A 16,725-nucleotide genomic window follows, 5' to 3' on the forward strand; every position below is an offset into this window, starting at 1 on the left:
AGAGACCTATGATCGTTTCAGGATCGCATGACAAACACACACGCGAGTGCACCCTTCCTCCGCGATCAAAGCGTAATCGTTACACGGGCTATAAAATTATGCACTTCGCAAATGCCACTACTTGTTACTCGTGACTTAACGCGAGATAACAAGCATGTCGAACATAATTTGACAATGTCGACAGTAAAAATAGTTTAGGAAGCCATCAGAGTCCTTTATCTTATCTATGCAACACACGAAAATTATGTATAACGCACAGTTTCGATTAAACAATCATAACTCGATTTGCTGTTCTCTACTCTTGGAAAGCGTGACGGGTCGATAATGGGGTAAAAAAAGGGGAGAAAAAAAAAAAACTTGCGGTATACGCGGTTTTACAGGTACGATGCGCTGACGAGAGAGAAACCCAAGAAGTCAACCGCAAACGATCGTCAAACGATCGTGCTTTAAACGATCGTTGATGGTCGCTCTTTTCTCTAATGACGCCCGATCTAATCGTTGGTCTTTAAAGAAGATAATCCAGTAGGTCTTCTGTAGACACGTTTAATTGTTTTGTATTATGTATAATGGGATATTTCATGCAAGTCGGTTAAGCCAATAATTTTCATATTTCACACTTAAAAGTACTTTTCCATGTATAAAGACTATACAACGTCTTTTAATATGAAACTGAAGAAGGTATAGATTCTATGGAGTGTATTTCTTTATTTATTCTATTTAGTGATATAAGTTGACACTGACATTCTATCTTTCTTGATATTTGGTGACACAAGTCGTGTTATCAAAGCATCCTAATATAAGGTAATACAAAATCATTATTTTACTATTTGAATCGGATATAAATGTCAAACGTATCGTTGATTAATCACTGGAGTGTGTGGTGTACTTTGATTGATCCTAAATTATTTAATGGATTTACGAATGCAAATGTATCATTAATCAATCGCTGGAGAGTGTAAAGCTCTAATTTATTTTACATCATTTAATGGATTTATATATATATATATACAAATGTATAACAATGAATTCATTCACGTTTTACGTGCATTACTAATGCGAGAGAACAAAAAAGAGACATCGGTGACGCAAAGTATTTCAAGGCTACATTTTGAAGGTCCACGGACACCGAGATATTTTCAGGTCAAAGCTGGTCCCGTTATTTCGGCGTTTGCTGAAAATATTCCGTGATGAACAAAACCGAAGGGAATCGTGTGAGAGTTGCGCTCCCCTTATCGTTTTCGCACGAGTAGTTCCTCGGAGTTATGATTTACGTAAATGATGTTGACGCAATTTTATCCGAGTTCAATGATTTATCGTAAATACCCGGGCGGGGAACACCCAGAAAACGGAGCAACAAAACGATTGAATGAAAGTTGTTGGCAGAACGAAATGATTTTTCTCGCCAAGGATCTTGTTTATTCCGAGATTCTAGTTTCGTAGAATAGATCTTGACGAAAACGAGTTGTAAAGACCGTAATTAACGTATAAAAAAAGAATCATGTGTTGGGAAAAATAGAAATGTACGTCTCGTACCGCGGAGACTCGTCGAGTCGATAACTTCGTGGAAAAACCCGATTTGTTATTTTTACATGCGAGAACTGCAATTATGCACGACAGTTTAATGGGAAGAAACGTCTAGGTTTTTGTTAATGCTCGTGAAACTTGTTGTACGTCCTCGCGTGCGACCATTATATTGAGATCCTGTCGCGTGGCAAAGTGAAGGGGAATCGCGGCCTTGTGTTCGCAGAGCTACAATGCATGTCGCGTACGGTAAAATTGCCGCATAATTTCGGCAATTCAGTGAGCGAGCTCTGCGACTTGTCAACACACGGAGACATTGCCCGAAGAAAGAGAAATCGAAAGAGGAAAGCTTTCTCGCCGACAATGCGACGAACGTGTGAGTGAATGTCAAAAGACAGTCGATTATAATCAATAAATAAGTTTTTTATAAAGAATTTTTTAATAACATTCCGCAATGTATTTATATTAGATTCTTTCAAGGCTGCACCGCGATGTTATATAAAATGTAGTTTTTTCATGAATGAGAACTTTTATGAATGAGAAGTTCTAATTTGTGAGAGATCAATATGTGTGTGTTTTTTTATTGCTGCAACTGGACTATATACTACAATTTTTTTCTCGCTTTTGCCAAATATCAAACGTATATCTATTTCATTTTTTTAAGTACAGGAGTATACAATAGTTTTTTTATAAATAAAAAAAAAAGCAGACTTGAGTATTTAGAAACTCTTAAAGTCTTGACATTTTTCCAAAAGAGACTTACGCCTCAAATATAAATGGGAAAAAATTGTCCAAAATATTTTGTAAGGTATTATGAATGTGTTATCGAAAGATTTCAATGATCACATCGTGAATATGTTATCGGATGATGATTGACGATATGCATGCATGTAATTTCTCCCTCCAAAGGGTTAATTTTCCAATCGATTTCGCTAGCCAACGATAATCCCATATTTTCTGCCTGCCAATATATAATTCGATATCGAGCAATATATTCCGAAAAGAGAAGAAGCTCGGCACCTTCAGTATTCATGTGCGAACATTCATTAATGAAGATTAACAATTTTCCAAAAGATACTCTCTCAAGAAACGACACACTCCAATTTTTCTGATTCCAACGGACACCATTTGTCATACTTTCACGCAGCACCGTCATCTCTCTCTTAAGAAATCAACCTCGTCACAAATTACGGAGAACAATTAGTCGAAATGCCACAGTTGCATCCATCAAAGCCGCAGAGCAAACCGAAACCCGTAGTACACGGAGCGTAATCTGAAAGATTGACAACAGCCCCTTCTCCCAAAGTTTCTGCGATGCCGCGAAATTTTCCACTCGCTGGTCCCGGTGCGATCTCTCCTTCGCCATATCTCACCTGACTCGCGCACGGCGAGGACCAAAGATCGCGACTGGAGAAAAAACTCACAGCTTGATTTTCTCGTCATCCATGATCGATCCCGAGGTGGAGCGTTCGTGGATCCAGCTCATCCAGCCAGCCCGCAGTCGGTCGGCCGCCGATAGCGCGACGTCGCCGTGTTGGTCCTCTTTGAACGGGATCCGTTCAGCGATCCTTCGTCGAGTCGTGTCGTAGACTCGAAATGCCAGGAAAAAAGAGGAAGGCAAAATCGCGATTCGTCCGAGGCGGAGAAGCCGCCTTGGATGGAGGCGGCGAGGTCGAGGAAGGAGGCACGGTGATTGGTACGTGTTGTAATCAGCGAAGTCGTGTGGATTGTTGTCCTCCGGACGATCAGAGAGACGCGAATCGACTGCAGCCGTCACTCGTCGAACGGAGAACGAAGGCACGGAGGCCGCGGCTTGCCGCTCTTTCGGTGGAAGAAGACCCGCGGTCAGTCTGGGTCCGCTCGTCTGACAGATAAAAGATCTAACATTAACGATCGGTCTATCCTATTCTTATACACGAGCACTCTCTTTCCATCTCTCTTTCTCCTTTTCTTTCCTTTTTTTTTTTTACATCCTTCCTTCCCAGTCTCTCCGGCCTTTCTTCGCAGATAGTCTGTCTTTATCAGAAATCCCCACTTACACTGATACCTCGCTCTCTCACTCCCTGCTCTATCTTCTCTCACCGTCTCTTTCTTCTATCTCCGTTTGGAGAAGATACGTCCCTCCCGAGTCGAGCATTCGTCCCACACTCGACTTCGTAAAGAACACTATTTTTTTTAGTAGCCCATAACTTCAAGTCTTTGAACTCGTCTCTGGCAGAAAATCGTTTGGGGGAAAAAGTAGCTCCGATTTAAGAAATTCTCATTAATTGATTTAGCCGCTTTTTTTTAGATAAAACTCTTCTTATCGCGCGTTGCTCAGTTTTTAAAACTTCGGAACACTCCCCCCTCCCCCCCCCCCGCTTGTTGTATCTATAAGTATCACCGATATATCTTGAATCTTAGAGTTCGACGATCACTCCGCATGTTCTTTTTCGTGTCGACAGGTGCTTTCACAAGTCGGATCCGGTTTATCGCATCCGCAGTGGATTAGTCGTGTGAATAATTCGTGCGATTTATTGGCGAGCATGGTCGTTTTATTCCTTTCGCATTGATGTCTTCGCCATAATCACGCTGGTTGCAATACACGTCTTATCAATCGATAGTCTCGAAGTCTCGAACGAGACCAACAGTTCTTTCAAAAGTCCAACACGGGATGAACATGATCTTGACGCGAAATGTTGATTTTCCACGATTTTTTTTACAAAAAAGAAAAAAAAGGAAAAGAAAAAAATTTCTTAGATCGGCGACGTGTTTCTTGAAACTCCACTAATACGAATTGCTAATAGCGAGAGAGAGATCCCACTGGATGAGACGAGGAAAATCTTCGATTTCATCACGAATCACGCCATGGAGCGCGAATTGAGACTGAGCGAGTGGTGAAGGTGAAATAAAACGCGGGCACGTTCACGTAACTTTCCAGAGAGGTATTGCTGATACATGTGATGCAGAAGCACGCGGCGATTCAAAGAGGCGATTTGTCGATCGCGCGAGGAAGCGGATTTCATAATCGAGAGGCTCTTCCTGCGATCACGTCGTGCTCACGACTGCGTTAAATTTTAACAAAGATCCCCTTAACAAAGATCGAGCGAAAATTGATTTGCTCTTGGAAAAAAATGTAGAGATTTTATCGCAACAGCTTTTGTTGGCGATCGTGGCTTTCGAAGTTATCATAATGAATCTGTGAAAGAATAAATCTTAACGCCGGATCTACAACCAGTCGGTAGTTGAAAGTCCTAAGTCTTAATTTAAGTAGATGACTATATATAATTTTTCACATTCACAATAAGTCGTTAATTGTACAGCGAGTCGTTTGGCGACCAATGGAAAGGAAGAAAGTTGAATTTGGCTAATCTTAGGAAAATCATTATCGTCAATCGTATTTCTAATTTTATCGTTAATTAAGACTGTAACACCCAAAATCTGAAGTTGTAAGACGTAAGGAAATCAACATATTGGATTTGCTGATTACATTGCATGGTCTATGTTAATTGGTCCAACTTTAATTAGTCAATTCGCTCTTACGTTTTACTGCTTAGATTTTTTTGTGACCCGTAGGATGTCTTCCGCTTGATGCTTAAAACGCTTATAGAATGATTTTATCCTTATTGTTTATCAATTATTACAAAGACAGATAATGCTCGTGAGCATTGTGAGCGCCAAATGGAACGCACCTTTAACCTAATGTTTTATTCAAAATGGGAGGCTTCATTTATAATGATGTCATGAATGTAATCCATTGGGTGAAACATCAGGTTAAACTTAATGACAAGTTAACTAGATAATGAAAAACCAAGCCTTAGTCGTATAAGTTTGGCTATTAGCCAATTTCACCGATTCACCGATAAGACTTAGGACTACCGACTTATTTTAGACCCGGTGTTAGATAAGATAAAGATTTCAATGAGGCAGACGTGGAAATGGTAGCTTACAAAATCAAACTTAGCAATTTTGATACTTTCGAAGAAGACAACACAAAATATATGATATTATAATACAAATTCGTATGATGAATGTTTCAAGCACGCTCTTGAAAGTAAATATCTTTTCTGTTGTGTCATGTATTGGTGTAATTGAAATATTAAATGATTAATAAAGCAGTTACCAAAGAGAATGTGTTTAAAAGAAGATAAATAAGCTGAAGGAGAACAGTACAATATTTACCCAGGTATTCTCCTCTTTTCTCTTAATTAAATTGAAACAAATTTAACGTCAAATTTAGCGTAAAAAAATGTTCATACGTTCTAACTTTTATAGTTGTACGATGAAAATCGGTGCACTCATAAAAGTATAGATAAAGTATAGATAAAGCGCAGCATAAAAATATAGATGCAGTATAAAAATATAGACAGTCATTCTTGACGTGCGATGAAATATAATAAAGATATGCTGCCTATTACGTATACTTCTTTTTAAATGCTAGATAGTCGTGTGCATGGATGCCATGGTTTGCATTGTGCATCATTGATTAATGCGCAATGCAAACACACGTGTGTTATGAGATGCTCGGAAAAATAAATGCGCGTAAAGCGATAAGATGAGAATACTTGTTAATTTATCTCTAACTGGGTCTTATCGAAAGCTACGCTCACATGATAAAAACTCGTAAATCAACACAATATTATGCGGAAGCTCGTTTTCTATTCTAAATTGCACGTCTATCGCCGCGCTATCCAAGATCCCGGTAATGTTTTGAGATCGTGGATCATGCGATTGCCTGATTGGAGTAAATTAAAATTGAATCCGTTTGTCGAAATCGAACTTAGCAATTTTAATAAATTGAAATAACAATACTGAAAGCATGAAGCTAGACAAAATTTTAAACTTGTTATTTACTCGTCAATGGTGCAACTGAAGTCCATTTTCACGGTAGTGTTCGACCAGAACTACTGGCTGCTATCTGGTGCAATGATGTTTTGTAACTCTTTCGGTAGGATATCGCAAGACGAGGGGTAGGGTTTCGTGTAAAACAATTGGATACTTAGGGTTGCCTTTTTACGTTTTTACGCAGAAACGTGATCGCAAGAAAAAAGATCGTCACACAGAATGTTGTCACAGTCAGAAAGAAATAATATCTATTAATGGATGACCTCCGACTGTCTATCAAAAACTACGTTTACGAACGACACCGACAATAAAAAAGCACAAAGGTAGCAGGATTTTTAATGATTGGCATGTCCCTGGTGCGGACATAATTTAACGCGTTATGTCAGATTTTTCGATAAATTACATTAGTGTTACAATTGCCATCAATTTATAAATTTTCTAACAATAACAGTCGATACGAAAATTACTTTGCATTTCTTTTCAAGATGTGACTGTTTGATAACGCGTATGTTTGGTGAGTTTGGTCGATACTCGATAACTTGCTATCGTAATAATGGATTTCTTGTAGATAAGTAATGCAATTTAATGTAAAAATTTCAGAAAACAAAAATATATATACACATAAATACTTGTACTATGCACTATAATAAAATTTTAGTAATAAATGTAGAAAAATAAATTTTTAATTTTTCAACTCAATTAATTTAAGAGGCACTCTTTTTACCAATTTTATAATTATTTTCCTCATTTTAGTGTTGTTTTAAATTGTTTCAATTATTTAAACTGCATATTATCAGATTATCGAAACAATTTTGCTGTTCACAAGGTATCATTTTAAGAAAACGTTTTTTTTTTTTTTTTTTGCAAAATTATCAAACGCTCGACCGACTCAATTAATTGCAAATTGAATTAATTCTGCTAACAAACAAGAAGTTCAAGTAGAATGAAATTATACCCGAACATTAAAATATATATTGTCAAAACAAAACTTACTCGCTGGCTATGTTGTTTTGTTCGACTACAGCGAGAATTCCTACGTCGGCGGATTTATCTTCGCTGTTATCCATGTCGTGAATTTTCCAGGCAGATCGTCGAGGAGGAGTGCGAACGACGCGGGTGCGCGAGCATCGAACAATTGACAGAAGCCGTCCGCCAAGCCGATCGCGCAGCCAAGGCAAGGCAAGACAAGGCAAATCTGCGGCAGCGCGGGGTTACTATGCGTCGGGAGATGTCATTAGTGCGTGGCGGTCTGGCTCTCTCTCTCTCTTGATGTATTTACATAAATATTATGAACAAAGGGGACGCACGCATGACGACCTAGATCAATCAATTTGATATCTTTGTCTCCGCGAGAGCCATCAATAGGAGCCGCTTCTGATTAGATGTACAGATGTACTGATGTCGAGTTGTTGAGATTTCACGCATTCATTGATCCACAATTCCAGCGAAATAACAAAATAAGCGAAATAAAATAAAACGATGATAAATGCGCCTTATCACGAGAAATTAGTCCATTTCGTGCGACCTCGCACATTACACTCGATCCTCAATTGAAAAATGATCAATGATAGGACGCAATAGTTTTAAGCCTGCTCCGATCGTTGATCTATCATTCCCATTTCGATATGATCGAAGAATTGTTGGATTATGGAATGTTTGGGTTACAGAAATGTGTCAAATTTCTTCGCTCGCCTCGCTCTGATTAGCTTCGCGGCCGCGGCGTTCAAAATAAATTCCCACGAAAGACACAATCGTCATTAACATGCAATGATCCGTGCTGAAAAATATATCGCAAAAACTCATTAAAAATAAAATCGGATTTTCAGTAACCACGAATAAATTTATCGGTACATAAGATTATGTATAGACAAATTTTATTTAAAAGCCGAATGTTGATAAGTTTTGATTCTTTTTTTCTTGTCTTCTTTCTTTCTTTGTAGTCTTTCTTATAGCATACAGGAGGAAATATCAAAGATATTTTACAAATGTTACAAGTTTATTTCTTATAACTATCATAGTAGACAATAATCAATCACAACATTGGCTCGATAACATGAACAGAATTGTATGCTCATGAGTAACCAGAATACTGTAATATCAGCAATTATGGACTTTACTGGCTTCTTGCTTCGACTTGATCTAAAGAAGTAGTAATCTTGCGCGTTTGCAATATGAAAAGATGAGATTACTTTGAAGATTATAATTTAAGATATTATACGAAGTATGGATCTAATAAGTAATAGAGACCTTCAGCTTCCAATACATCCTTATTTTTTAGAGTTTACACGATCAGTAGCAAATATTTACACATAAAGTGCCAAACGTTAATTACAAAAGTAAAATATATAAATTTTTACGTATTGACGTTTGTTAATTTAGGACAAACGAAGATTTCTTTATACAGAATTTTATAAAATTTGTTTAACAATCTTGGAATTCAATATATCCTTCAGATCATCATATATAATTTACAATTCATTGTGGTGTGTGTTTGAGACATGATCAACAGTTTCTGAAACAAAGAAAAGAAATAAATGTCTCGTAAAAAGAAATATATGTATGCATTTAAAAAATATATCGCGGGAAATATACCGCTGTCTCTCCATGTCTGTCTGTTTGCATTCTCTATCTTTTGTTGCAGAACTTTAATTTCTTCGTCGTAACCCACCCATTCCGGTAAGATACGCATGGCTGCTTGTAATTTCGCTTCCTTAGTCATCGGGTTATTACACTATATAACACAAGAAACGAGAAAGAAAAAGACAATTACTTAATAAATCTAAAACGTTAGAAATATTACAATATATTTATTTTTGCGATGTAAATGAGAATACATACTAAATCTATAGTTTTGGCATATTTCTTGGATGCATCGTCGCACCAAGTTTCGCACCATAACCATTCTTGCGGTAGTGTCTTGATGGCCACTTGATGGATCATATTGTTAGGGAGATCCTAAAACCGATTATTTTACAAAAACGTAAAGAAACGACGATGTGACGATTATAATAAATAATAATATATAATCTTCTTTATATATTGTAAATATTAAAATTACTCGTTTTACATACTTGATCAAGGTTTGATAAGCTATTTGGATCTTGACTCAATGCCTGATACTGGCCTCGCAGTCTATCTCCGGCGGCAATACGACGGAATCGTTTGAGATCGACCACATATAGCGCGCTAATGTGGTAAGCACGACCCTGCAAGTGATTTCTCCAATATCCTTGCTTCCAAAATCTGAAACCATCCATTTCGATTCTGCTATCGCAGAACGGCGTATACGCATAAGGTGCGCCGCCGAGGTCAAAGGTTGCTAATTCCTTCAAATCCGCTCTTACTACCTGTACAAAAAAAAATAAATAATTAAAAAAAAACAAGTAAAATAACTAAGAATAGTTATATCGCTAACATTTTAAATTTGCCTACCTGATCGGCATCGACAAATATTATTTTCTTAACGTTCAGCGGGAACAGCACGTCGAGGAACAAAATTTTATATCCCCAAATAGTTCTCTGTTTTTCAGTTTGTTGATGAAGCCAACGAGGCCACTTGTATTGAACAAGTTCATACTCAAAGCCATATTCCTTAGCCATATGAGGCAAAAAATCCTATATCATAAGAAAGACTTTGTTACTTGTTTTCGCAATTGAAAAAAGAATAAAGAAAAAAAATTCGTTACTATTTTCTATATAGACATTTACCTTCAGTGTTGGTGAAAGATAATTTTTTAAGAACCAGAATTTGACTGGTGTTTTAGTGTGTTTAATAACACTTAGCATCATGATCTTCAAAAATCTTTCATATAAATGCCCAGAGGCAAGAGAGAAGATATTTAATTTCTCATCTTTATCTTCATTTTCGTCTGTCGCTGTAAACGTCCTAATTTGGAAATAAAATGAGAACATACATAAGACTTATTGCAATTGTAAATTGTCAGCTATTTTATATCAGCAAAAGTATATCAATTAATACAAGCTGTATTAGTAAAGCAGTGATATGTCAAGTCAGTTAATAAGACGATAAATTGAAGATAAGAATACATATTGGTGACTTGGAATTATAATAATCAATGTGAATAAACTAATAGTTCAAAGTACATCAAGATTACAAATTAACTGGATGTTAGAATTTAAAGCCACAAATATGTTCTCCATTATAGTATATATACATATATATATATATATATGTATGTATCTATCTCTGATTTATGGGATATGCGTATGTGTGTACTTAATTATAGAAAATTATGAATGTGTAATTATTAACTACATAATAATGAAAAGCTTACCAAAATTTGGCAATGCTAAAAAAGAGAGAACAAATAAAAGTTAAGTTCAAAGGTAACGGAATACCATGCTACTGATGTTAAATACTAACACCCAGTATTAAGAATTCGTGAAACATAAAATACGAATAATTCAATCAATCGAATGTACCTAGAAATGGAGTTCCATAATCCAGAATCCTTCTCGTTGTCCGATAAAAGATCTATTCCCGCTTTGTCTGGCTTTTTGGAAACCTTCACTTTCAACACGTGACTCCTCAGAGAATTTATCAGGACTTTCACATCATTGCCGTTTTGAATAACGTTCTGTCCATCAATAGTAGTAAAATCGTATATTTCTGCGGACCGTCCTTGCCGAAGTCGCAACACCCATTCGCCAGGATTTGCCTTGAGTTGGAAGTATCCTAGATTGGCCATTACTATAGTATCAACCATCACAGATTGTTTCTCAGTGCCTAATGTAAATTGAAGGCCTCTTGGTGGATTTCCCATTACTGCTTCAAAACAGTGACCTTCGAGCAGCAAGTATTCTAATTCGAATTCACTGAAGCAATACAAAAAATAAAAGTTTTAATAAAACTAAGATAAAAATTATTTGATTCAAATTTATAATAAGATATATTCTAATATTTTTACCTGTGTACGCCCATTGCGACATTATCAAGTTTAATGTTATCTAAATCATAAACACTGCGAACTACTTCAACAAGCCAGTTCTCAGGTGCATGAATGTATTGCGTTAATAAAGATGAAGTTGGAAGTTTTGTAAATTTTGCAATAGGACCACTAATATCTCCTTCTGTTGTAAATTGCAACTCGGGTTCAAGTACAAATCGATAAAAACTGTAATAAGAGTGAAAAATATATTTACAGTTTATAACAAATAAGAAAAGAATTATGAAGAAATTCAAGCATTACTTTACCTTTTCAATGGCATATCGCTATTCTTATCTACGCAATTCAAAAATACTTTTATATTGCAATTTAAAGCTTGTTGTAATGTTTTCAATATCGGGCCCAATTTTTGAGCACCACGTGAAACTGGATCTACAATGGCAATAAAGTTGAAGGCAACTTCATCGGGATTAACTGCTGGAATTTTTATAACGCTACAAAATAAAACAAACATATGTATATAAATATGAATTCTTGTATATAATATGTATTCAGTAATCAAACTCTTATTTATATATATATAAAAGTTATATTTTACCTGTGATCATCTCCATGGAAAGGAACATCATAACGACTTCGAGTTTGTGGACGTGGCACTAAGAGCGAAGTGATCTTCATAATCGTATCATCCGTAATATTATTTTCTTCTACAAAAAAATATTACAGCATTTAATTATTTTTACCGTATACATTTAAAACAACTACGTTTTTTAAGTAATAAATCATAAAATACCATATTCATCTTCATTGAAGATTTGATCCTTTATCAATTTCATAAATAATTTCTCGCCATAGGTGCTTTGGCTGAATCTTTCTAATAAAGAGAAGTCGTCATTTGTAAATTCTTCATTATCATCCAAAGGTCCAATAACACGGCCATTGCACAAAACTGCTCTTGTTCCCAGCTCCATGTTTAAAACGGTTTTAACGTAATGTTGATGCAATGACAATATCGAATTTTGATTCTCTAAGATTGCTGCCACAGATTCATCCTGCAGTAATCAAATTATTAATAAAGTGATTTTATATATATATATCACTTATAAATAGACGTATATCTTACCTCAATCTCAAAGTTATCATTAGCAATAACAGCTACGGTGTCTTCTTTGAGGATTTTACGCATGTAAAGTATAGCCTTTTCCGGTGATAATGCACTTATTGCAGCAAGCACAATTTTGTTAATATCAGACTTTAGATTCGTGTCATCTTTCGCATTAATAATAATACTAATTCGCGCATCAGCATTTGATTCCTAATAAAAATATATTAATTTTATATATTCTGTTTTATATATATTACACGATATACGTATTACATACTAAATTACATACTATATATTCAAGAGCCTCTCGTAGTAATTGTCTGCCAGATAATGATTTCAAATCAGCTACAACCCAAAAGGAATATAAATGACGCATATTGCGACGCGGTACGAACAAGTAGTGCATTTTCTTCATTAAATAAGTTGATAGATTTTGAGAAGCCCATTTAGTATAATCGTCATCTTCAGGAATTGTACCGATTAAATTTAACCATGCATTTTTATCCACTTTTAAGATACGTTCGTTCAATCTAGAAAGTGAAATAATCAAATCTAAATAATTTACTATGTTGATTAAAAGATTTAACTACAAGTGTTACATACCGTGGCATAACATTTGGTTGATTCATAAGAAAATCAACAATGTCGTCTCCTTCTGTTACTTCACCTCGATACACTGCTTTTTGCAACATAGGAGTTTGCAACATAATAGTAGATAACACTGCTTCCTCATACGATTCAGAATTGATCTGACTAGGCGTCAAAGGTATACCGTTTAATAAAGCTTGTGGGAACTTCTTGAAACCACATCGTTTTATAAAGTCGCTGGCTAGATGCCGTCCTACATCATATTCTGACTCCTCACCAAGGATGTAAGGTATACTAGCGGATGAGTCTCTGGATCTAATAACTTTTTTTACATCATCCACGTCGACACCAGAATGCCCGATGTAATTTCCTAACTGAAGCAAAAATAAATATTATTAGTTCTTAAATAATAACACATTAAAATGTTAAATATAAAGCTTTACCTCTGACAAGAAATGTAAAGCCTCTTTTGGACTTCTAGTGTCTGCAAAATAGTGATATGCATTGTTAACTGCGACACTGGCATCCATTAAACCTGTTACCGATGTATTATAATTTGTCACAAAGACAAATCCTACCCTCAATGGTGCAGAATGCGCATAGAGAGATTGTGCCAGAGCAATGAGTGGCATGGAGTCGTCACTTAGAGGATCAATAATTAATACCTTAAGAAAAATTATGTATTAATTATTCAACATAAAATAACGAATTATTATTATGTTACTAATTTAATAATACTAACTAGATTATATAAATTTCTTCTAATATTTCTAAGCATGCCAGGAAACGTTGGACGTAATAACTCGGTTAGTGATGGTGACCAATTACTATAACGTGGATCATTTTCAATATCATTGATCCAATTAATTGCGGAATCTCTTATGTCCATTGCAAAATTTTGATTATCTGTACCTCCAGATAAATCCAAAGCTAATAATTTACTCATTTTTTTATTACTGAAACCTAAAATAATTCATAAAAATATATTCTTTAGTACAGTTTAATATATTTTTTAATATTTACATATATATAAATAACTATTTGCAAATTGTACCAATTTTATGAAGAGCTTCCATTACTCGTAATTCATTCCTTAAAGATTCTAAAAGGGTTAGAATATCAATAGCTTCCAGGTCAAAATATAAGCCATTGATGAAAAGCGCTGTGTCAGTTGGTTGTATATTTAGACTTGCCATAAATATTTCTTGATTTAATTTCATTTCCTTCTTCATATCGATATTTACTTTAGTTCTGATTAGTGATTTTGCCTATAAAAATTAATTATTACATATATACGTAGTCATATAGATACGTAATTCGTTTCGATACATACTTGCATGGGAAAATTTTGCGATATATCAGTCAAGATGTTTAGTGCTTCTGCAGAAGGAGACTTCATTATTCTTTCAGCTGCCTGATGACTTAGTTCTTGAAACTGCCATACTTTAAAAGCACCGATTTCATGACTAGTTTCCAGTAAATATGTCTGTATTTTATCCAATTCAGCTTGATGATCTGGATATAATTTCCTGAAAAGATAATATATTATACCATACTGATGCAAAGTAACATATAGAAATATATAAACTAAATACTTTACGTTTTTACTAACCACCTTACTTTAAAATCATAAAGTTGATCCCCTCAATTTCTTCCATGCCATCATTTGCCATTTCGGAACTTTTTCCTGTGTTGTCTTTAATATCAGAATCATCAGTTGCTTTGTACTCTGTAGATTTCATTTGCAACTCTACACCATAGCCTGATAAACGCAATTTTGTATCCTCCCTCTCCTGTAAATCGTTTCGGATATAAGAAACAAAATTCTGTATAGTATATACGATATCTAAAATGTATTTCCATTACATTATAATCCTCAATAAAATGACGAAGAATGTAATTGATCCCTTTTGTTTCTGCTATATTTTTTAGCTTTTCATGAAAATCAATAAACGTAGATGTCCCAATTTGACCATACAATATTATTATTTTATCTGATTCTGGAGTACTTAAATATTTATGATCTACATCATAAGTATCTACAGTTTCCCATGTATCCTGAAAAATAAATAACATGATTATGAGTTATATTAACATATGAATTATTTTAACGGATGAATTATGTATCTATATGACCATGTATATATATAAACTGCCAACCTGCTCAAGCAACCTATCTATATCTTCTAGAGAACAAGTGAATGTTTCACCAATGTTAACAAAATTGTCGCAGAATCCGTATGAAGAAACATTTTTATTCACAGCCATTTGAAAGAACATTTCCACACGTGCAGAATAAATACGTAAAGACATTCCTAACTTAAAAACTGCTATCTCAGATGGAGACAGATACTTTTGGGCCAATTCCAAAATGATGTCATAATTATCCTGCTGTGTATCTGTTTGAAATAATTAGAGAAATTGAGTATGACTGGCTTGCACTTCCAATTCCATTGAAAAATAACATAATCAAATAATGACATAATTACGTAGTGTAGAATGTTTAATTATTTTGGAATAAGATTCAATAAATTTCCAAAAGTAATTTGGATTCTCATCGCTAAGATATTCAGCTGCCTCGAGAACAAGAGGTGTTTCTTTCCATTTAGCATTTATTAAAGTTGTTACATATTTGTTGATCTTCTTGTCTGCTCCAAGTTGACTGGAGCATAATGAGAATATGTAAAAAAATATGAGTCCCCTCATCTGCAATAAACAAGAAAGAAATCAAGATCGCTAACAAATCGTTATTATAAATCTCCCTTGTATAATAAAATTCTAGCAGAAAGACGCAGTTTTTTAGAAAGAAAATCGAGTGTTTCATCAATAAAATTTTGCAAATCCTCACTAAACTCACTATGAATCCTACTTCAATACACACATCTGTCACGAATGATACACACAGGATGATAAGATGTCTAAAGATGCCCGATGAAATCTATACGTGTATCTAATATTTCATTGATAAGCGTTCTCGTCGACAACCTTTAGACTTAGGACAAAGAACGTTGACACTGTACGAATATCGTATATACCTTCGAAAAATGACTAAAGTTATTTTAGCTACGAAGAATGCATTGATGATCTATTCCCGATCCATCCAGTGCACGTGCCACATACACAATATCTTGGAATAATGATCGGAGTAATCGAACTTAAGAACAATTATCATCCGGCAAGTTTAGAATCATTAGGACAGAGAGAAACCTAAGATCGGCTATCCCGACATTTTACGTAGAACCGTCAAAATCGCCCATACACTAGCGCCAGTACATTTATTTTCGATTCGAGAACTACGTTGTTACATATTGGCGTGATGCGAATCCGGCTAAATCGCAATATTATAAATCGCGTGGTAAATTGCTTTTTTAAAAAAAATGTAATATAAATTATAATTTGTAAATTTGTAAACAAAATTAAACATTTTATAAATATAAAAATATACAAACTACTTAAATTTTATACAATTCTTCAAATCAAGATTATATAATAACAATATAATATAATTATACTTTACTGATGTTGAATACATTGTATGTTTAAAAAACCCGACCTCGTGATTTTATCGCCAGTAGATATGTAGTTCCCAATTGTAATTTTTCACATAAGAAGAGAATCATTTTCAAAGCATTTCAGTAAAAAATAATGTTTCTATATATTTATTTCTATAATTATTGTTTATGCATAATAGTCACAAAATTTTATTAATTTCTTCTTATCACGTATATTTTCAGAATCTTTCTTAGATACTTATAAAATTAAAAAGCATCCCGGGAAAAA

General features: G+C 34.8%; 1 protein-coding gene across 1 annotated transcript in view; it reads right to left on the minus strand.

The window, feature by feature from the left end:
- LOC108746515 (UDP-glucose:glycoprotein glucosyltransferase-like) overlaps nucleotides 1–16,193 on the minus strand; it is a 26,070-nt gene extending 9,877 nt beyond the window's left edge. The window contains 24 exon segments of the mRNA XM_018483341.1: nucleotides 7,339–7,420; nucleotides 7,423–7,485; nucleotides 8,935–9,076; nucleotides 9,184–9,300; nucleotides 9,417–9,692; nucleotides 9,778–9,960; nucleotides 10,054–10,231; nucleotides 10,789–11,181; nucleotides 11,274–11,480; nucleotides 11,561–11,746; nucleotides 11,851–11,959; nucleotides 12,046–12,304; nucleotides 12,376–12,567; nucleotides 12,647–12,887; nucleotides 12,961–13,319; nucleotides 13,389–13,610; nucleotides 13,688–13,908; nucleotides 14,000–14,213; nucleotides 14,279–14,474; nucleotides 14,566–14,738; nucleotides 14,812–15,003; nucleotides 15,106–15,344; nucleotides 15,435–15,651; nucleotides 15,981–16,193. Of these exon segments, the coding sequence (XP_018338843.1) occupies nucleotides 7,339–7,420; nucleotides 7,423–7,485; nucleotides 8,935–9,076; nucleotides 9,184–9,300; nucleotides 9,417–9,692; nucleotides 9,778–9,960; nucleotides 10,054–10,231; nucleotides 10,789–11,181; nucleotides 11,274–11,480; nucleotides 11,561–11,746; nucleotides 11,851–11,959; nucleotides 12,046–12,304; nucleotides 12,376–12,567; nucleotides 12,647–12,887; nucleotides 12,961–13,319; nucleotides 13,389–13,610; nucleotides 13,688–13,908; nucleotides 14,000–14,213; nucleotides 14,279–14,474; nucleotides 14,566–14,738; nucleotides 14,812–15,003; nucleotides 15,106–15,344; nucleotides 15,435–15,651 (4,661 nt within the window). The 5' untranslated portion in view covers nucleotides 15,981–16,193.
- Between the last annotated feature and the right edge of the window lie 532 nt (nucleotides 16,194–16,725).

The sequence above is a fragment of the Trachymyrmex septentrionalis genome, unplaced genomic scaffold, assembly GCF_001594115.1.
Source record: "Trachymyrmex septentrionalis isolate Tsep2-gDNA-1 unplaced genomic scaffold, Tsep1.0 scaffold107, whole genome shotgun sequence".
Lineage (NCBI taxonomy): Eukaryota > Metazoa > Arthropoda > Insecta > Hymenoptera > Formicidae > Trachymyrmex > Trachymyrmex septentrionalis.